Here is a 23,178-nt window from a genome sequence, read left to right as displayed (position 1 = left end):
GTAGAGACAAAGACCTGCCTCCACTTCCTGTGTAACAACAAATACCTGCCCCCACTTCCTGTGTAGAAAAAAAAACCCACACCCAAAATTCCCATACAGAGACAAAGTCACCCCACTTTCCCGTAGAGAGACAAAGAGCCACCTCACTTCCCATAGAGACCAAGACCAATCGCCATTTGCTGTATCGACAGACAAAGTCTTGCCTCACTTCCTGTAGAAAGACAAATACCCAACACTTCCCAAAGAGAGACAAAGATTTGCCCCCACCTCCTGTAGAGTGACAAAGACTCGTCACGCTTTTACACGTGGCAGGCGCATTTAGACCAACAGATGTCTGATGCACTACAAAAACACACCTCAACAACACTACAAACAAGGGGGAGACCAGGGAAACAATAACAACGGTGGGCCATGGTACTAGTGAGAGGGTAGATGGGACCCCTCCTGCCCTTACTTGCCGCTGTACCCTGCACTTCTAGCCAGACTCTACACAGGTTCCTCATCTGAATACCTGAAGCCCTGAAAAATTATTAGTAAAGTCATGGCTAGGGAGTTGGAGGTTAGGTACACTTAACTCACCACACTAATACAACAGGAGGGTAGGTGAGGCAAACAAGGGGGAAAAAAACAAAATGGAGAAGATACGTCTCAGGATGAAGGGATGAATCCAAAGCAGCTCCTTCCACCAAGACGGCCAGCATACAAATTTCTTTGTATAATCAGCAAAGCTTGCTGGGAAACCTAGCTACTTAAACACAATGGGGCGTGGCTACAGAGCAGCTGCAGCTGACCTGCACTGCAGAAAAAGCTGTTAGGAGCAAAACTGTAGATAGATAAAACCGGTCCTTTGAGCGCTAATAGATCTATTATCTCAGGTTTTCTTTGTGAATAATTATGCTTTATTTGTGACAATTAGATTAAAACAAATAAAGCTCTTGTTATCACAACGCGTTTCAGCAAGATAAACTTGCCATCATCAGGCCTAAAGCTGTCACTAGTCTCTAAAAATAGGGAGACGACCGTGACACTCCTCCCCACTTCCTGTAGAGGGACAAAAACATACTCCTACTTCCTGTACAGTGACCATTTTTACTATACAATGATTGCCGTAAAAAGAAAATAAAAAAAATGTAGATTTGCAATTTTTTTTTGTTTTTTCATAATTTTATCAGATTTGAATAGTTTCCCCATTTCTCAATACATTGTATGGCAAAATGAATGTAAAACCATAACTGGTTAAAAAAAAAGTCCTTAAACAGCTTTGTTGATGGAGAAAATAAAAATTGTATAGCTATTGGAATAAGGTGAGGAAAAAAAAATTAAAAAAGCAAATATAAAAAAATTGTCAGGGAACAATGGAGTTAAAGTACAATTTACATTTTGGCTGCAGTGTTTATTAAAAAATAATAAACCTCTTATGGTTGAGTATGGGAATGACCTGTAGGTAACTCTTAGTAAGGTCCTCTTCACACATCCATTGAAAAAAGTCGTTCTGTTTTGACCATCCATATGACATGTACTGGAAAAAAACGCATGACACTGAAATAAATGTTTTTTTGTGTGTTAGCGATGTGCAAAGATAGATATATAATAAATACATAGCATGTACAGCTATTTAGCCAAATAAAAAAAATTACGTTGGATCCCCGCTATTTTTGATAACCAGCACAGGTAAAGCAGACAGCTGGGGGTTACAGTTCTTTGCTGTCTGCTTTACCTTGGCTGGTTATCAAAAAAAAGAGGGATCCCAGGTCCTTGTTAAAAATGATTTATTTAAATGATTTAAAGCAAAGGTATGAGGTCCCCCTTATTTTTGATAACCAGCACAGGTAAAGCAGACAGCTGGGGGTTACAGTTCTTTGCTGTCTGCTTTACCTTGGCTGGTTATCAAAAAAAAGAGGGATCCCAGGTCCTTGTTAAAAATGATTTATTTAAATGATTAAAGAAAAGGTGTGAGGTCCCCCCTATTGTTGATAACTAGCCAAGGTAACACAGACAGCTGGGGGCTGCTATTATCAGGCTGGGAAGGTCCATAGTTATATTGCCCCTCCAAGCCTAAAAATAGCAGCCCACAGCCACCCCAGAAGTGGCACATCCATTAGATGCACCAATTCTGGCACTTTGCCCCATATCTTCGAAATTGCCATGGTGTGGTGGCAATCCGAATAATGGTTCAGTAAAAAAATGCATAATTATATATATATATATATATATATATATATATAAAAATATATATATATATGTATATATACATACATATATATATACATACATATATATATATATGTATGTGTGTAGTTAATTTTTTTTATTTTATTGTTTAAAAGAATCACTCTCCGATTTTCTCCCAGGTTGACCAATTTATTAAAAAAAAGATATATGCAGCTCCGAAGCACTCTACAGAATACGTCGAATGAGGTTCAAACAAGGCTCCATAGGCTCTGAGCAGCAGCCAGTCCTGATGCATGCTGCACTCTGCTGACCAGGGGACTGTGATAAGCGGTGATATCAAGAATGTCACTGCTTATTACAGTGATGAGTGGTGACATTCCTGACATCACCGATCATCACAGTCCCCGGGTTAGCAGAGTCCAGCGTGTGCCGCGACCAGCTGCAGATCAAAGCCTATGGAGCCTCGTTCTGAGCCTCGTTCTGAGTCTCCATAGACATTGATTCATGTAAACGAGGAACAGTGTGGGAAACCCTGGATTACGTCAGAAATGGGAACTCTCCTATCTAATAAATTGGTTAATCAGGGAGTCTCTTGTTTTTATTTCTTATCTTTACCTCTCTCTTTTTAATGTCTTTCAAGTTTCCATTGTGGACAATGTTAGATTTCGTGGACTACTTTGGGCCTGCATGGGTTGTTTTTAATAAAATGGTGAACCAGAGTGAGTTGGTGTCACGCATGTGACTAGCAGGGTTTACCTAGTGCCTGGTAAACCGCAGAAGATGTTACAAAACACAGAGATCACAGGGGTCACGTTACAAATGGAGCTCCCTGGGAGAGGGGTGAGGGGACACCTGCTGAAGTCACCTCAACCTGACTCCTGATCTCAATAGCTTTCCTATAAAGGTTGTTGCAACCTGTCGCTGAGCCAGATACTTAAAGGTGGTGTCACACACAGCGACGGCGACAACGAAGTCGCTGCTACGTCACCATTTTCTGTGACGTAGCAGCGACGTCCCGTTGCTGTCACTGTGTGTGACATCCAGCAACGAGCTGGCCCCTGCTGTGAGGTCGCTGCTCGTTGCTGAATGTCCTGCTTCGTTTTTTGCTCGTCGCTCTCCCGCTGTGAAGCAAACATCGCTGTGTGTGACAGCGAGAGAGCACCGAACTGGAGCGAGCAGGGAGCAGGAACCGGCGTCTGGCGGCCTGCGGTAAGCTGTAACCAAGGTAAAAATTGGGTAACCAAGAAGCCCTTTCCTTGGTTAGCCGATATTTACATTAGTTACTAGCACCGCGCTCTCACGCTGCCAGTGCCGGCTCCCTGCACCCCTAGCCAGGGTACACATCGGGTTAATTACCTGATGTGTACTCCAGCTATGTGAGCAGGGAGCCAGCACTGGCAGCGTTAGAGCACACCGCTTAGCGCTGGCTCCCTGCACACGTAGCCAGAGTACACATCGGGTAATTAACCCTTTGTGTACCCTGGCTAGGAGAGCAGGGAGCCAGCGCTAAGCGTGTGCGCTGGTAACCAAGGTAAATATCGGGTAATGGTTACCCGATATTTACCTTAGTTACCAAGTGCAGCATGGCTTCCACAGTGACGTGTGTCATTATGATCGCTGCTGCATCTGCTGTGTTTGACAGCTAAGCAGCGATCATAACAGCGACTTACTAGGTCACAAAAATGGTGACGTAACAGCGACGTTGTCGCTGTCGCTATGTGTGAACCCAGCTTTAGGCCCTCAGCTAGCCCTTCAATCACCCTGAGAAGATCACTAGATGCCACTACAATACAGAAACAGAAGGGAAGCAAAACAAACATAGGAAATAGACAAGCAAAGAAAAGACACTCCAGGCGGCTTCAGTGCAGCAAACACCACTGCTGTACACAACACGACAGACTTCTTCCAGAGCAGGCTCCTTCCAAAGTGGACCACATAGAAATGAGGATTCAGTTTCTATCACAGGCATCATGTGATCAGATCCCATGAATTAAATAGGGAAGGGGAGTGATCCCAAAGAGCCACACCTGAGATTGGCAGCTACAGCCAGCAGCCAGGCAGGAAAGTGTGCTTAACCCTTCCAGCACCACAAGCAAGGAGATGTTAACCCCATAAACCATGTCAACCCCATAAACCATGTCAACCCCATAAACCATTACCCCGATTGCACCCACATCAGGGCAATCGGAAAGAGCTGGAAAGCACCAGAATTGGTGCATCTAACGTGATTCTCCACTTCTGGAGAATTTTTGGAGGATTTTTTTTAAATGGTTCTGCTCCCAAAGACACCGGAAAAAAATCCCTAAAAAAACAAACAAAAATACCACTTTGCTGTTCATACATTCAGTCTTTTAGACATTTTTCTTCTGATTCAGGTTTCAAAAAACACCTGGTGGGAGAAAAGAAGGGGCACATCACTTTTAGTACGTTTTAAACTTGGCATGGTCCAATCAAAAATCTGAAAAAGAAAAATAAATCTCCAAATCTCGAACAAATTTTTCAAAAAGTCTTCAAAATAACTCATCCAAATTCTCCCCGAAAGAAGGGACATTTCCCCGAAGCAGTTTCCAATAGGAAGGTCATTGCTTGGAAAATAGTCCTGAAGTCTGCGCCTCCGGCTGATAAACTAGAAAATCAAGTTTTCCAAATCCACTGAAGACAGATATCAGCGGCAAACAGCAGAAAGGAAGGAACAAGGAGGGATGGGGGAGATAGGGAAAGGTGCATGGTTTACGTGTCGATCATCTTCTTGCAGACGCTCCCTCATTCCAAGTAGTGTGACCCAAAAAAAAAAAAAAAAGAATTTGGGAGTAGTGAGGGAGGTAGCCATGATGTCATAATCACTCTCCGAATCCTCCCAGTGTAGTTTCAGGTCCTTTATAAAAGCCTAAACCTGAGCTGAAATGTCACAATTCCTACAGCGTCTTCCCCTACGACATCTCTGCAGCACAAGTAAGTGTCAGCTCTTCAGACCACGGTCATCTGCCTATTGCTGTGGTCATCACTTTGACACTGGAGGTGACGTCTTCAACAGTGTCTATCCCTTTATCTATCTATCTATCCCTCTATCTATCCCTCTATCTATCTATCCCTCTATCTATCTATCTATCCCTCTATCTATCCCTCTATCTATCCCTCTATCTATCTATCCCTCTATCTATCCCTCTATCTATCTATCTATCCCTCTATCTATCCATCTATCTATACATCCCTCTATCTATCTATCTCTCTATCTATCCATCTATCTATACATCCCTCTATCTATCTATCTATCCATCCATCCATCCATCTATCCATCTATCTATCTATCTATCTATCCCTCTATCTATCTATCTATCTATCTATCCATCTATCCATCCATCTATCTATCCATCTATCCATCCATCCCTCTATCTATCTATCTATCTATCTAGCCATCCCTCTATCCATCCCTCTTATCTATCTATCTATTCCTCTATCTATCTATCTATCTATCTATCTATCCATTCATCCATCTTCCTATTGGAATCATACCCAGTAACAATTGCTATAGACGGATCCTTGGATAGAGTCTCCAGATGGGGAATTGTAGCATTTTGTAAAGTTTATACTGCATGACTCGTTTGGAGATTTTGGCAAAAATGGAGCAGTTGTCCACAGTTATGAATTCCAGGATTCCAGTCCTTTTTCTAAGAAATTGGTTTTCTGCAATTACCTAAATTCTCTAGGTTCTACGGATAGTGCGGAAAACAATCAGTTTCAATTGTAATTTTATCGATCAGCGCTAATTTGTAAGGTCTCCTAGGCTGGAACTACATAACGAAACTTTTTGGAAGGTCTCCAAACTGAAATTTTGGGATTATGGATTCCATAATATGGAACGATGTTGAGGGACTTACAAAGAAAAGATATTTTTCAAAATTACAAATAACCTCCAACAGATCCCATCGTTCAACTTTACGTCATGGTTTGGCATCTGATGGAAACCATGAGGCAGTCTAGGATCTATCACACGACAATGGATCTCGTTGACTTATAATGGTATCTGTTGGATTCAGACAAGGTGTCCACTGTTTGTCATAGAAAATATTCAATGATTTCATGTCAAACATGACAATATCTGTGATAGAGGCTCATAAGAACTGATTCCTAGTCCATAAGGTGAGTTGGGTGATAGAGATTTCACGACCCCGATCTGACAAAACTTTAGTTACTGTAGATTCTTGCAAAAAGTTCCACCAAGTTTGTGCATGGATTTCTCCAACCTTTTTTGAGACAAATGGTGTAGTCACAGAAAAATCTGCCACATATGAATTCACCGTAACATGTCCCTTTCCTCCTGACTGAGTTATTGGGATTACAGTATTTACCAAAGTCCTGTGAGCTGTTAAATGGGAGTTAATGGACAAACATTGGTTTAGCGTAGTTGGCAATTTTTTTCTTTTTGATCCATCCACGTTGTACAGTAATAGGTCATGGATTTCATTCCAATCTTCGTTATGGTTAATTGACCAAGAATTTAAAATATCTATTAACCAGAAAGGTCCTCAATGGAGTTTCCCTCATTCTAGATAGTATCTCCAGTCCCTGGTGATGGTTTGCGCCTCCATGGAGTAAAGGAAGAAGGAGCTATCCACAATGCTGTAGTAAATTCGGAGTAGAGAGGATGATCTGGGGTTTCCCCTCTCCGAGGAAAAGCTCAGTTGGCTCATAGGTCTTACATGATAACACAAACATGTGTACATTGACAGGAAACCCCAGAGAAATCTGAAATGCCTCTACGGTAGACCTTTTGAAACCTACAACCCAATTATAATGTCCCGGTGTCCCCTTTGGGCACAAGGTATAAATGTAACCTCATCGTCCTCTCTCCTTCCTCCATTGGGTGTGGTCCTACCCTAAATAGTTTTCATAGATGTGGTCATACATGGTGTCGGAATTGGGATTGTACTTGTCACTGTATATAATACATGCTATGATGTCCGTGTTGTATCCTAATACATGTTCTTCTCCTACAGATCAAAATGGCTTATCCAGTCAGTTCCCAGCCCCAAACCATGCAATCATATGTCACCAGTAGCAGCCAGTGGCGCTCCGAAGTCAATGACTGCTGTGAGGACATGGGAATCTGTAAGTCCTCCTAAAAAGTCTTCTTTTGCCCTAGTTATACATAATAGCCAGGATATAGCCACTATAGAGAGTAGACTGGATGTCCAACACCAAGTAAAACCTAGAAGATGGCCACCATATTGAAGGCAAAATGTGAGAGAATAGAGAGTAGACTGGACGTCCAACACCACAATGTAATGATTGAAGTCTTCATCAGGGTGATGGTCAAAGATGGCTTTGTGCCGCGGCTACATCTCTATTGAATGGGGTCATATTGCCACCCTAGAGGTACAGTGACATCCAAGTTGCAAAAAGTCAGGACTAGTTGGATTTTTGCAACTTGCGGGTTGCTATGCAGCGTCATCCACCTGTGATCTTTGGCAGCGGCACAGATCGCGTAGTCAAAGTCATCTTTAATGGGTTTCACCTTAAAAAAACCTTATGACACCTACAAACAGGAATTTAGGATTCAGTCAGGGTCACGACGATACATGAAAATCCTCACAAAGTCTCTGTTGAATGGAGCTTTAGTGAGCATGTGCGACCTCAGTCTATAGGAGTGGTGGTCGCACATGCTCACCTCACACAGGGAATTTGGGGTCCTCCAATTCTCTGGAATGTGAGAGGTCATCAAAAGTCTGTGTGGCTTGTACGTGATTATTCATAGTTTCATGTATTTATTTTTCCAATATTCTTTTTCCAGGTCTTTGTGGAGCATTTGTCCCCTGTATTTTGGCATGTAAAGTGGCTAAGGACTATGGAGAGTGCTGCTGCCTGCCGTGTCTTCCAGGCACAATAATTGCCATGCGGACTGGAGTGAGAGAAAGACATCACATTCCGGTAAGATTTTTTTCGATAATGGCTGCTGCCATATCTACAGTACAAACTTTCAACTTTCACTATTGGAAATTCACTATGTGGATTCACACCCAAAAATGAGGGATGAACAATGAGTGTTTTCTTAAATGTCGGCTGATTGTTGCCAAAGTGTGACAATTACTGTTATATAGACTAAACAGACAGTTTCAGATATTGTAAAAATTATATATATATATATATATATATATATATATATATATATTTATATATATATATATATATTTATATATATATATATATTATATACACACATATATTATATATAAAGAAAATTGCTGCTTTCTTCCAGAAATAGCGCCACTTTGTGACTACTGGTCACCCGTGGTATTGCGGCTCATCCTTATTACTGGAGCTAAGAAACATCTTTGTTTTTTTCCAATCTTACAGAATTGTCTTATTCTAAATGGTCTCTTTTTTTGCATTACAGGGAAGTATCTGCAATGATTGCGTGTGTTTCACATTCTGCGGACCGTGCACACTGTGTCAGTTGGCTCGGGAAGTAAAACACAGAAAATGCTAAAAAATTAAACATGGAAATTATGATAAGAAAAAGCTTTACTTGTGAAGACATGCCGAGCATCAATGGACTGACTGATTGTTGTGATATACGTCCCCCGGGTGGAATTGGAGTGATGTCACCATCGACCGCTTCATCCATATAGAACATCCAACGTGGAAGGGAGCGGCTCCATATTATATAGGACATATGCAAAACAAGACCCATTACCTTCATGACGTGTCTGGACATTGGGAACGATCCCTGCACTTCTGCCATCTCTTCATATGATCCGTGAATGGGTGACAAGCTCCAATGGATCCCAACCTGTGATCCTCCAGCTGCTGCAGAACTACAACCCCCAGCATTTCCTTACAGCGCATGTTGGGAGTTGAGGTTTTGCAGCAATTAGTGATCCATAGATTGGAGACCATTGTTGCACTGAATACAAACCTGCAGTAAAAACATTCCACATTCCGGAGTTTGATGTTCGCAATTTTATTTAATTTCTATTATTTCTTTAGATGTTTGCACTGTATAAAATAAGATTATAATAAATATATCTACATATTATTGCTTATTTCCCCTACTGTGATTTATCAAAACTGCTGTAACATTTAATTGTAATTCACACAAAACCTGGAGAAAAGCATGGTCTTTATGCCATTGTAGCCCCCCAAAAAGTTAATGATATTTCTGCTGCACATACCAGTCTAGTATGTGCATGAACCGTCCTGATTCTTATACTCTGTGACTTCCTATTCTCTCTGTGTTTGAGCAGGTGATTACTCTTAATCAGTATTCTACCAGCATAATATGAGCTAGATCCTCCTTTCACTCACTTCACAACATCCAATGACTTACCATGAACTTAATGTAATGCCTTATGCAGTTAGACAGGAGAGAAGGAGCAGTGAGACCAAGACCCAATCCCCATTTGTTGTAGAGAGATAAAGACCCACCCAAAACTTCCTATGTAGAGTCAAACAAAATGTGCACTTCCTGTGCAGAGACAAAGACCTGCCCCTTCCTGTGAAGAGACAAAAAGACCTATCCCCATTTCCTGTGCAGAGACAAAGACCTGCCCCCATTTCCTGTGTAGAGACAAAGACCTGTCCCCATTTCCTGTGCAAAGACAAAGACCTGTCCCCATTTCCTGTGTAGAGACAAAGACCTGTCCCCATTTCCTGTGCAGAGACAAAGACCTGTCCCCATTTCCTGTGCAGAGACAAAGACCTGTCCTCATTTCCTGTGTAGAGACAAAGACCTGCCCCGACTTTCTGTGTAGAGATAAAGACTCGCCTACACGTCCTGTGTAGAGGCAAATACCTGCCCCCACTTCCTGTGTAGAGAAAAAAACCCATCCCCAAAATTCCCATAGAGAGACAAAGTCACCCCACTTTCCCATAGAGACAAAGTCACCCCACTTTCCCATAGAGACAAAGTCACCCCACTTTCCCATAGAGAGACAAAGAGACACCCCACTTCCCATAGAGACCAAAACCAAGCTCCATTTGCTGTATCGACAGACAAAGTCCTACCTCACTTCCTGTAGAAAGACAAATACTCAACACTTCCCACTTCCTGTAGCATGACAATGACTCGTCGTCACACTTTTACACATGGCGGGCGCATTCAGACCAACAGATGTCTGATGCACAACAAAAACACACCTCAACAACACTACAAACAAGGGGGAGACCAAACAATAACAACGGTTGGCCATGGTACTAGTGAGAGGGTAGATGGGACACCTCCTGCCCTTACTTGCCGCTGTACTCTGCACTTCTATCCAGACTCTACACAGGTTCCTCATCTGTTGCCAAGCAGGAATACCTGAAGCCCTGAAAAATTATTAGTAAAGTCATGGCTAGGGAGTTGGAGGTTAGGTACACTTAACTCACCACACTTATACAACAGGAGGGTAGGTGAGGCAAACAGGGGGGAAAAAACAAAATGGAGAAGATACGTCTCAGGATGAAGGCATGAATCCAAAGCAGCTCCTTCCACCAAGGCGGCCAGCATACAAATTTCTTTGTATAATCAGCAAAGCTTGCTGGGAAACCTAGCTACTTAAACACAATGGGGCGTGGCTACAGAGCAGCTGCAGCTGACCTGCACTGCAGAAAAAGCTGTTAGGAGCAAAACTGACATTAACGGTTTCAGAATAAAAAAAAAAATGAAACAACATTTAATGTAAAGGCCCAGATGGAGATTAGAGGCTCCAGTCCTAAAGCTGTCACTAGTCTCTAAAAATAGGGAGACGACCGTGACACTCCTCCCCACTTCCTGTAGAGGGACAAAAACATACTCCTACTTCCTGTACAGTGACCATTTTTACTATACAATGATTGCCGTAAAAACAAAATAAAAAAAATGTAGATTTGCAATTTTTTTTTGTTTTTTCATAATTTTATCAGATTTGAATAGTTTCCCCATTTCTCAATACATTGTATGGCAAAATGAATGTAAAACCATAACTGGCTCAAAAAAAGTCCTTAAACAGCTTTGTTGATGGAGAAAATAAAAATTGTATGGCTATTGGAATAAGGTGAGGAAAATAAAGTTAAAAAAGCAAATATAAAAAAATTGTCAGGGAACAATGGAGTTAAAGTACAATTTACATTTGGCTGCAGTGTTTATTAAAAAATAATAAAACCTCTTATGGTTGAGTATGGGAATGACCTGTAGGTAACTCTTAGTAAGGTCCTCTTCACACATCCATTGAAAAAAGTCGTTCTGTTTTGACCATCCATATGACATGTACTGGAAAAAAACGCATGACACTGAAATAAATGTTTTTTTGTGTGTTAGCGATGTGTAAAGATAGATATATAATAAATACATAGCATGTACAGCTATTTATCCAAATAAACAAAAAAAATTACGTTGGATCCCCGCTGTTTTTGATAACCAGCACAGGAAAAGCAGACAGCTGGGGGTTACAGTTCTTTGCTGTCTGCTTTACCTTGGCTGGTTATCAAAAAAAAGAGGGATCCCAGGTCCTTGTTAAAAATGATTTATTTAAATGATTTAAAGAAAAGGTGTGAGGCCCCCCCCTATTTTTGATAACCAGCACAGGTAAAGCAGACAGCTGGGGGTTACAGTTCTTTGCTGTCTGCTTTACCTTGGCTGGTTATCAAAAAAAGGAGGGATCCCAGGTCCTTGTTAAAAATGATTTATTTAAATCATTTAAAGAAAAGGTGTGAGGTCCCCCTTATTTTTGATAACCAGCACAGGTAAAGCAGACAGCTGGGGGTTACAGTTCTTTGCTGTCTGCTTTACCTTGGCTGGTTATCAAAAAAAGAGGGATCCCAGGTCCTTGTTAAAAATGATTTATTTAAATGATTAAAGAAAAGGTGTGAGGTCCCCCCTATTGTTGATAACCAGCCAAGGTAACACAGACAGCTGGGGGCTGCTATTATCAGGCTGGGAAGGTCCATAGTTATATTGCCCCTCCAAGCCTAAAAATAGCAGCCCACAGCCACCCCAGAAGTGGCACATCCATTAGATGCACCAATTCTGGCACTTTGCCCCATATCTTCGAAATTGCCATGGTGTGGTGGCAATCCGAATAATGGTTCAGTAAACAAAATGCATAATATATATATATATATATATATATATATATATATATACACATATATACGTGTGTAGTTAATTTTTTTTATTTTATTGTTTAAAAGAATCACTCTCCGATTTTCTCCCAGGTTGACCAATTTATTAAAAAAAAAGATATATGCAGCTCCGAAGCACTCTACAGAATACGTCGAATGAGGTTCAAACAAGGCTCCATAGCCTCTGAGCAGCAGCCAGTCCTGATGCATGCTGCACTCTGCTGACCAGGGGACTGTGATAAGCGGTGATATCAAGAATGTCACTGCTTATTACAGTGATGAGTGGTGACATTCCTGACATCACCGATCATCACAGTCCCCGGGTTAGCAGAGTCCAGCGTGTGCCGCGACCGGCTGCCGCTCAAAGCCTATGGAGCCTCGTTCTGAGCCTCGTTCTGAGTCTCCATAGACATTGATTCATGTAAACGAGGAACAGTGTGGGAAACCCTGGATTACGTCAGAAATGGGAACTCTCCTATCTAATAAATTGGTGAATCAGGGAGTCTCTTGTTTTTATTTCTTATCTTTACCTCTCTCTTTTTAATGTCTTTCAAGTTTCCATTGTGGACAATGTTAGATTTTGTGGACTACTTTGGGCCTGCATGGGTTGTTTTTAATAAAATGGTGAACCAGAGTGAGTTGGTGTCACGCATGTGACTAGCAGGGTTTACCTAGTGCCTGGTAAACCGCAGAAGATGTTACAAAACACAGAGATCACAGGGGTCACGCTACAATGGAGGTCCCTGGGAGAGGGGTGAGGGGACACCTGCTGAAGTCACCTCAACCCGACTCCTGATCTCAATAGCTTTCCTATAAAGGTTGTTGCAACCTGTCGCTGAGCCAGATACCTAAAGGTGGTGTCACACACAGCAATGGCGACAACGACGTCGCTGCTACGTCACCATTTTCTGTGACATAGCAGCGACGTCCCGTCGCTGTCGCTGTGTGTGACATCCAGCAACGAGCTGGCCCCTGCTGTGAGGTCGCCGCTCGTTGCTGAATGTCCTGCTTCGTTTTTTGCTCGGCGCTCTCCCGCTGTGAAGCACACATCGCTGTGTTTGACAGCGAAAGAGCGACGAACTGAAGCGAGCAGGGAGCAGGAGCCGGCGTCTGGCAGCCTGCGGTAAGCTGTAACCACGGTAAACATCGGGTAACCAAGAAGCCCTTTCCTTGGTTACCTGATATTTACATTAGTTACTAGCGCCACGCTCTCACGCTGCCAGTGCCGGCTCCCTGCACTCCTAGCCAGGGTACACATAGGGTTAATTACCCGATGTGTACTCCAGCTACGTGAGCAGGGAGCCGGCACTGGCAGCGTTAGAGCACACCGATTAGCGCTGGCTCCCTGCACACGTAGCCGGAGTACACATCGGGTAATTAACCCGATGTGTACCCTGGCTAGGAGAGCAGGCAGCCAGCGCTAAGCGTGTGCGCTGGTAACCAAGGTAAATATCGGGTAATGGTTACCCGATATTTACCTTAGTTACCAAGTGCAGCATGGCTTCCACAGCGACGCGTGTCGTTATGATCGCTGCTGCATCTGCTGTGTTTGACAGCTAAGCAGCGATCATAGCAGCGACTTACTAGGTCACTGTTGCGTCACAAAAAATGGTGACGTAACAGCGACGTTGTTGTCGCTGTCACTATGTGTGAACCCAGCTTTAGGCCCTCAGCTAGCCCTTCAATCACCCTGAGAAGATCACTAGATGCCACTACAATACAGAAACAGAAGGGAAGCAAAACAAACATAGGAAATAGACAAGCAAAGAAAAGACACTCCAGGCGGCTTCAGTGCATCAAACACCACTGCTATTGTGGCGCCGTGGACAAGCCAGGGGCCACAGAGCACAACACCAACACACCCCACACTCCCAGCAGGCACACCGAAGTCAGACACAAAACCCTTGTTGCCTTCCTCCAGGGGTTGATGATCACACCAGGGGGTGGGCCAGGCGGTTGGTCCCGACCACCGAGGAGTTCACAGTCCTGGAGGCGGGAAAACCAGGCAGATTGAGTTTGGTAGTGAAAGTGAGCAGAAGGAAGTGGTAGTTGAGCAGCCTGAAGTTGGTCCGGGTGTGTGGCCCGGACAGATCAGCAAGGTTGGCAGACGATGGTGACCGTCTGCAGGAGTGGCCTATCCGAGTTACCGTAAGGACCGTGGACGGGCGGTGGCCCGGCGGTACCGGACCGGTACACAAAGAAAAGCCAGCACCATCTGGCAGGGGCTTTTCGGACCCCGGCAAGGCTAGGAGTCACCGTAAATTTGCCGAATCCGTTAGTGAAGGGGACCTCCTTGGTTTCCAAACAGTCAAGTCCCGACAGAAGGCAACAGTCCAACCAACAGAGGGAGACACCGCCACCGCCAAGGCAACCGTTTTTCAGGGCCAGCGCCTGCGGGCAAAGAGGGGCTCCTCCAGCTCATATCCAAGCTGGGGAGCGGGTTACCGGTGGGAACCCATCGGAACCATCAACCGTACTTAGGTGCAGGGAAAGGCAGTCACCATCAACCTGCCGGGAGAAACAACACCGCAGCCGTCTGTGGGACCTGTCCATCCAGCCGTGTGTTTTACCGAGAACTGTGTCTTCATCATTGGGCTGAGTGAGTACCACCGTGCCGTGCGGCACAGCGCTGCCCCTGCGACCCTTCACCTCGCCAGGCCCCGTAACCCACCTGCCATCCATCCCTACCCCATTACCGGGCCCCAGGACAACCAACCCCCTACCCATGGAGGAGAGAAATAACCAAGCTGCTCCCTGTCACCGCTCCCGGGATCCCCGTCCAGAGCAGCGGTGGTGTCACCATTATCACCACAACCGTGGGTGGCGTCACGGACAATATCCCTACACCAAACCACCCCCTTTCACTCACGGGCGAGGAACGCCGCTCGAGTCCCCGGGATCCGGCCCACCGCTCGAGCCACCGAGCAGCAGCAGCAGCGGCCGGACCCGAGCAGTGGGAGAGCGCAGCGTCCCCTCCTCCGCCCGCGACACTATACACAACATGACAGACTTCTTCCAGAGCAGGCTCCTTCCAAAGTGGACTACATAGAAATCAGGATTCAGTTTCTATCACAGGCATCATGTGATTAGATCCCATGAATTAAATAGGGAAGGGGAGTGATCCCAAAGAGCCACACCTGAGATTGGCAGCTACAGCCAGCAGCCAGGCAGGAAAGGGTGCTTAACCCTTCAGCACCACAAGCAAGGAGATGTTAACCCCATAAACCATGACAACCCCATAAACCATTACCCCGATTGCACCCACATCAGGGCAATCGGAAAGAGCTGGAAAGCACCAGAATTGGCTCATCTAATGTGATTCTCCACTTCTGGAGAATTTTTGGAGGATTTTTTTTAAATGGTTCTGCTCCCATGGGAGAAAAGAAGGGGCACATCACTTTTAGTACGTTTTAAACTTGGCATGGTCCAATCAAAAATCTGAAAAAGAAAAATAAATCTCCAAATCTCGAACAAATTTTTCAAAAAGTCTTCAAAAAAACTCCTCCAAATTCTCCCTGAAAGAAGCGACATTTCCCTGAAGCAGTTTCCAATAGGAAGGTCATTGCTTTGGAAAATAGTCCTGAAGTCTGCGCCTCCGGCTGATAAACTAGAAAATCAAGTTTTCCAAATCCACTGAAGACAGATATCAGCGGCAAACAGCAGAAAGGAAGGAACAAGGAGGGATGGGGGAGATAGGGAAAGGTGCATGGTTTACGTGTCGATCATCTTCTTGCAGACGCTCCCTCATTCCAAGTAGTGTGACCCAAAAAAAAAAAAAAGAATTTGGGAGTAGTGAGGGAGGTAGCCATGATGTCATAATTACTCTCCGAATCCTCCCAGTGTAGTTTCAGGTCCTTTATAAAAGACTAAACCTGAGCTGAACTGTCACAATTCCTACAGCATCTTCTCCTGCGACATCTCTACAGCACAAGTAAGTGTCAGCTCTTCAGACCATGGTCATCTGCCTATTGCTGTGGTCATTACTTTGACATTGGAGGTGACTTCTTCAGCACTGTCTATCTATCTCTCTATCCCTCTATCCATCCCTCTATCCATCTCTCTATCTATCCATCCATCCATTTCTCTATCATCCCTCTATCTATCTATCCCTCTATCTATCTATCTCTCTATCTATCCATCCATCCATCCATCTCTCTATCATCCCTCTATCTATCTATCCATCCCAATCTATCTATCTATCTATCTATCTATCTATCCATTCCTCTATCTACCTATCTCCTATTCTATCTATCTATCTCTCTATCCATCCCTCTATCCCTCTATCTATCTCTCTACCCATCCCTCTATCTATCCCTCTATCTATCCCTCTATCTATTCCTCTATCCATCCCTCTATCCATCCCTCTATCTATCTATCTATCTATCCATTCATCCATCTTCCTATTGGAATCATACCCAGTAACAATGGCTATAGACGGATCCTTGGATAGAGTCTCCAGATGGGGAATTGTAGCATTTTGTAAAGTTTATACTGCATGACTCGTTTGGAGATTTTGGCAAAATGGAGCAGTTGTCCACAGTTATGAATTCAGATTCCAGTCCTTTTTCTAAGAAATTAGTTTTCTGCAATTACCTAAATTCTCTAGGTTCTACGGATAGTGCAGAAAACCATTAATTTGAATTGTAATTTTATCGATCAGCGCTAATTTGTAAAGTCTCCTAGGCTGGATCTACATAACGAGACTTTTTGGAAGGTCTCCAAACTGAAATTTTGGGATTATGGATTCCATAATGTGGAATGATGTTGAGGGACTAACAAAGAAAAGATATTTTTCAAAATTACAAATAACCTCCAACAGATCCCATCGTTCAACTTTACGTCATGGTTTGGCATCTGATGGAAACCATGAGGCAGTCTAGGATCCATCACACGACAATGGATCTCGTTGACTTATAATGGTATCTGTTGGATTCAGACAAGGTGTCCACTGTTTGCCATAGAAAATATTCAATGATTTCATGTCAAGCATGACAATATCTGTGATAGAGGCTCATAAGAACTGATTCCTAGTCCATAAGGTCAGTTGGGTGATAGAGATTTCACGACCCCGATCTGACAAAACTTTAGATACTGTAGATTCTTGCAAAAAGTTCTACCAAGTTTGTGCATGGATTTCTCCAACCTTTTTTGAGACAAATGGTGTAGTCACAGAAAAATCTGCCACATATGAATTCACCGTAACACGTCCCTTTCCTCCTGACCAGGTTATTGGGATTACAGTATTTACCAAAGTCCTGTGAGCTGTTAAATGGGAGTTAATGGACAAACATTGGTTTAGCGTAGTTGGCAATTTTTTCTTTTTGCTCCATCCACGTTGTACAGTATAGGTCATGGATTTCATTCCAATCTTCGTTATGGTTAATTGACCAGGAAGTTAAAATATCTATTAACCAGAAAGGTCTTCAATGGAGTTTCCCTCATTCTACATATATAGTATCTCAAGCCCCTGGTGATGGTTTGCGCCTCCATGGAGTAAAGGAAGAACTGAGCTATCCACAATGCTGTAGTAAATTCGGAGTAGAGAGGATGACCTGGGGTTTCCCCTCTCCGAGGAAAAGCTCAGTTGGCTCATAGGTCTTACATGATAGCACAAACATGTGTACATTGACAGGAAACCCCAGAGATATCTGAAATGCCTCTATGGTAGACCTTGTGAAACCTACAACCCAATTATAATGTCCCGGTGTCCCCTTTGGGCACGAGGTATAAATGTAACCTCATCGTCCTCTCTCCTTCCTCCATTGGGTGTGGTCCTACCCTAAATATTTTTCATAGATGTGGTCATACATGGTGTCGGAATTGGGATTGTACTTGTCACTGTATATAATACATACTATGATGTCCGTGTTGCATCCTAATACATGTTCTTCTCCTACAGATCGCAATGGCTTATCCAGTCAGTTCCCAGCCCCAAACCATGCAATCATATGTCACCAGTAGCAGCCAGTGGCGCTCCGAAGTCAATGACTGCTGTGAGGACATGGGAATCTGTAAGTCCTCCTAAAAAGTCTTCTTTTGCCCTAGTTATACATAATAGCCAGGATATAGCCACTATAGAGAGTAAACTGGATGTCCAACACAGGGTAAAACCTAGAAGATGGCCACCATATTGAAGGCAAAATGTGAGAGAATAGAGAGTAGACTGGGCGTCCAACACCACAATGTAATGATTGAAGTCTTCATCAGGGTGATGGTCAAAGATGGCTTTGTGCCGCGGCTACATCTCTATTGAATGGGGTCATATTGCCACCCTTGAGGTACAGTGACATCCAAGTTGCAAAAAGTCAGGACTAGTTGGATTTTTGCAACTTGCGGGTTGCTATGCAGCGTCATCCACCTGCGATCTTTGGCAGCGGCACAGATCGCGTAGTCAAAGTCATCTTTAATGGGTTTCACCTTAAAAAAAACCTTATGACACCTACAAACAGGAATTTAGGTTTCAGTCAGGGTCACGACGATACATGAAAATCCTCACAAAGTCTCTGTTGAATGGAGCTTTAGTGAGCATGTGCGACCTCAGTCTATAGGAGTGGTGGTCGCACATGCTCACCTCACACAGGGAATTTGGGGTAACCAATTCTCTGGAATGTGAGAGGTCATCAAACGTCTGTGTGGCTTGTACGTGATTGTTCATAGTTTCATGTATTTATTTTTCCAATATTCTTTTTCCAGGTCTTTGTGGAGCATTTGTCCCCTGTATTTTGGCATGTAAAGTGGCTAAGGACTACGGAGAGTGCTGCTGCCTGCCGTGTCTTCCAGGCACAATAATCGCCATGCGGACTGGAGTGAGAGAAAGACATCACATTCCGGTAAGAATTTTTTCGATAATGGCTGCTGCCATATCTACAGTACAAACTTTCAACTTTCACTATTGGAAATTCACTATGTGGATTTACACACAAAAATGAGGGTCGAACAATGAGTGTTTTCTTAAATGTCGGCTGATTGTTGCCAAAGTGAGACAATTAGTGTTATATAGACTAAACAGACAGTTTCAGATATTGTAAAAATAATATATATATATATATATATATATATATATATATATATATATATATATACATATATATAAAGAAAATTGCTGCTTTCTTCCAGAAATAGCGCCACTTTGTGACTACTGGTCACCCGTGGTATTGCGGCTCATCCTTATTACTGGAGCTCAGAAACATCTTTGTTTTTTTCCAATCTTACAGAATTGTGCTATTCTAAACTGTCTCTTTTTTTGCATTACAGGGAAGTATTTGCAACGACTGCGTGTGTTTCACATTCTGCGGACCGTGCACACTGTGTCAGTTGGCTCGTGAGGTTAAACACAGGAAATGCTAAAAAATTAAAAATGGAAATGATGATAAGAAAAGGCTTTACTTGTGAAGACATGCCGAGCATCAATGGACTGACTGATTGTTGTGATATACGTCCCCCGGGTGGAATTGGAGTGATGTCACCATCGACCGCTTCATCCATATAGAACATCCAACGTGGAAGGGAGCGGCTCCATATTATATAGGACATATGCAAAACAAGACCCATTACCTTCATGACGTGTCTGGACATTGGGAACGATCCCTGCACTTCTGCCATCTCTTCATATGATCCGTGAATGGGTGACAAGCTCCAATGGATCCCAACCTGTGATCCTCCAGCTGCTGCAGAACTACAACCCCCAGCATTTCCTTACAGCGCATGTTGGGAGTTGAGGTTTTGGAGCAATTAGTGATCCATAGATTGGAGACCATTGCTGCACTGAATACAAACCTGCAGTAAAAACATTCCACATTCCGGAGTTTGATGTTCGCAATTTTATTTAATTTCTATTATTTCTTTAGATGTTTGCACTGTATAAAATAAGATTATAATAAATATATATCTACATATTATTGCTTATTTCCCCTACTGTGATTTATCAAAACTGCTGTAGCATTTAATTGTAATTCACACAAAACCTGGAGAAAACATTGTCTTCATGCCATTGTAGCCCCCCAAAAAGTTAATGATATTTCTGCTGCACATACCAGTCTAGTATGTGCATGAACCGTCCTGATTCTTATACTCTGTGACTTCCTATTCTCTCTGTGTTTGAGCAGGTGATTACTCTTAATCAGTATTCTACCAGCATAATATGAGCTAGATCCTCCTTTCACTCACTTCACAACCTCCAATGACTTACCATGAACTTAATGTAATGCATATGCAGTTTGACAGGAGAGAAGGAGCAGTGAGACCAAGACCCAATCCCCATTTGCTGTAGAGAGATTAAACACCCACAAAAAACTTCCTATGTAGAGTCAAACAAAATGTGCACTTCCTGTGCAGAGACAAAGACCTGCCCCCACTTCCTGTGCAGAGACAAAGACCTGCCCCCACTTCCTCTGCAGAGACAAAAAGACCTGCCCCTTCCTGTGCAGAGACAAAGACCTGCCCCCACTTCCTCTGCAGAGACAAAAAGACCTGCCCCTTCCTGTGCAGAGACAAAGACCTGCCCCATTTCCTGTGCAGAGACAAAGACCTGCCCACACTTCCTGAGTAGAGACAAAGACCGGCCCCATTTATTGTATAAAGACAAAGACCTGCCCCGACTTCCTGTGTAGAGACAAAGACCTGCCCCCACTTCCTGTGTAGAGACAAAGACCTGCCCCCACTTCCTGTGTAGAGAAAAAACGCATCCCCAAAATTCCCATAGAGAGACAAAGTCACCCCACTTTCCCGTAGAGAGACAAAGAGCCACCTCACTTCCCATAGAGACCAAGACGAACCGCCATTTGCTGTATCGACAAAGTCCTGCCTCACTTCCTGTAGAAAGACAAATGCCCAACACTTCCCAAAGAGAGACAAAGATTCGCCCCCACTTCCTGTAGAGTGACAAAGACTCGTTGTCACGCTTTTACACGTGGCGGGCGCGTTCAGACCAACAGATGTCTGATGCACTACAAAAACATACCTCAACAACACTACAAACAAGGGGGAGACCAGGGAAACAATAACAACGGTGGGCCATGGTACTAGTGAGAGAGTAGATGGGACACCTCCTGCCCTTACTTGCCGCTGTACCCTGCACTTCTAGCCAGACTCTACACAGGTTCCTCACCTGTTGCAAAGCAGGAATACCTGAAGCCCTGAAAAATCACTGGTATAGTCCTGGCTAGGGAGTTGGAGGTTAGGTACACTTCACTCACCACAGCACTAATACAACAGGAAGGTAGGTGAGACAAACAGGGGGAAAAAACAACCAAAATGGAGAAGATACGTTTCAGGATGAAAGGATGAATCCAAAGCAGCTCCTTTCACAAAGGGGGCCAGCATACAAATGGCTTTGTATAATCAGCAAAGCTTGCTGGGAAAGCTAGCTACTTAAACACAAGAGGGCGTGGCTACAGAGCAGCTGCGTCTGACCTAAACTGCAGAAAAAGATGTTAGGAGCAAAAACTGAAATTTACTATTTTTAAATCAAAAGAACAAAAACATGTAAATATAAAGCCCCAGACAGAGATGAAAGGTTTCAGTCCTAAAGTTGTCACTAGTCTCTAAAAACAAGGAGACAACCGAAACACTCCTCCCCACATCCTGTAGAGAGACAAAGATCTTCCCCACTTCCTGTAGAGGGACAAAGATCTTCCCCACTTCCTGTAGAGGGACAAAGACCCACCCCACTTCTTGTAGAGGGACAAAGACCCCCCCACTTCCTGTAGAGGGACAAAGACGCCCCCACTTCCTGTAGAGGGACAAAAACCCACCCCACTTCCTGTAGAGGGACAAAGACCCCCCCCACTTCCTGTAGAGGGACAAAGACGCCCCCTCTTCCTGTAGAGAGACTATTTGTACTATACAATGATTGCCGTAAAAACATAACAAAAAAAATGTAGAATTGAATTTTTTTTGTTTTTTCATAATTTTATCCGATTTGAAATTTTTCACCAATAAATTGTACGCAAAATGAAAGGTGTCATGGAAAACTATAACTGGTTAAAAAAAAAGTCCTTAAACAGCTTTGTTGGTGGAGAAAATAAAAATTGTATGGCTCTTGGAATAAGGTGAGAAGAAAAAAAAAATATCGAAACAGCAAATATAAAAAAGTGTCAGGGAGCAAAGGAGTTAAAGTACAATTTACATTTGTCTGCAGTGTTTATTAAAAAATAAAAAACCTCTTATGGTTGAGTATGGGAATGACCTGTAGGTCACTCTTAGTAAGGTCCCTTCTCACATCCATTGAAAAAAAGCATGGTCTGTTTTGACCATCCGTGTGACAGGTACTGGAAAAAAACACATGACACTGAAATAAATGTTTTTTTATGTATTAAAGACGTGCAAAGATAGATAGATGGATAGATAGATAGATCATAAATACATAGCTTGTACAGCTATTACGCCAAATATACAAAAAAAATGACAATGGATCCCTGCTATTTTTGTTAACCAGCACAGGTAAAGCAGACAGCTGGAGGCTGCTATTGTCAGGCTGGGAAGGTCCATGGTTATTTGGCTCATCCCAGCCTAAAAAATAGCAGCACACAGCCACTTCAGAAGTGGCATTAAAGGCACTAATTTTGGTGTTTCGCCCCGATTCTTCCAAATTGCCATGGTGCGGTGGCAATCCAGGTAATGGTTTATGGTTTACTAACACAGTAAGTAAAAAAAGAAAAAAAAAATACAAAAATATATGTATTTTATTTTTTAAAAGAATCACTCCCCAATTTTCTCCCTGGTTGACCAATGTATTAAAAAATATATACATGATGCTCCGAAGTACTCCACGAAATATCACATAGTCCACAAAGGAAATCTGAAAGACATAAAAACAGAGAAATAAAAACAAAAGACTCCCTCATTCACCAATTTATTATCTATGAGAGTTCCCACATCTTACGTAATCCAGCGTTCCCCACGCTGTTCCTCAATTACCTGCAGCAA

General features: G+C 43.1%; 2 protein-coding genes across 2 annotated transcripts; both read left to right on the top strand.

Annotated features, from left to right (window-relative positions):
• The first annotated feature begins 7,169 nt into the window (after nucleotides 1-7,169).
• On the top strand, nucleotides 7,170-9,208 carry LOC142257074 (cornifelin homolog B-like). The gene is made up of 3 exons (XM_075329138.1): nucleotides 7,170-7,281; nucleotides 7,964-8,100; nucleotides 8,567-9,208. Exons 1-3 carry the CDS (start codon nucleotides 7,176-7,178, stop codon nucleotides 8,657-8,659), a joined length of 336 nt encoding a protein of 111 aa, XP_075185253.1. The 5' UTR covers nucleotides 7,170-7,175; the 3' UTR covers nucleotides 8,660-9,208.
• A 6,916-nt stretch (nucleotides 9,209-16,124) lies between these two features.
• On the top strand, nucleotides 16,125-20,150 carry LOC142256336 (cornifelin homolog B-like). The gene is made up of 4 exons (XM_075327966.1): nucleotides 16,125-16,183; nucleotides 18,152-18,263; nucleotides 18,946-19,082; nucleotides 19,507-20,150. Exons 2-4 carry the CDS (start codon nucleotides 18,158-18,160, stop codon nucleotides 19,597-19,599), a joined length of 336 nt encoding a protein of 111 aa, XP_075184081.1. The 5' UTR covers nucleotides 16,125-16,183; nucleotides 18,152-18,157; the 3' UTR covers nucleotides 19,600-20,150.
• Nucleotides 20,151-23,178: the final 3,028 nt, after the last annotated feature.

Source organism: Anomaloglossus baeobatrachus, chromosome 11 (genome assembly GCF_048569485.1).
Source record: "Anomaloglossus baeobatrachus isolate aAnoBae1 chromosome 11, aAnoBae1.hap1, whole genome shotgun sequence".
Taxonomy (NCBI): Eukaryota; Metazoa; Chordata; class Amphibia; order Anura; family Aromobatidae; genus Anomaloglossus; species Anomaloglossus baeobatrachus.
This window is presented reverse-complemented; position numbering and strand designations above follow the sequence as displayed.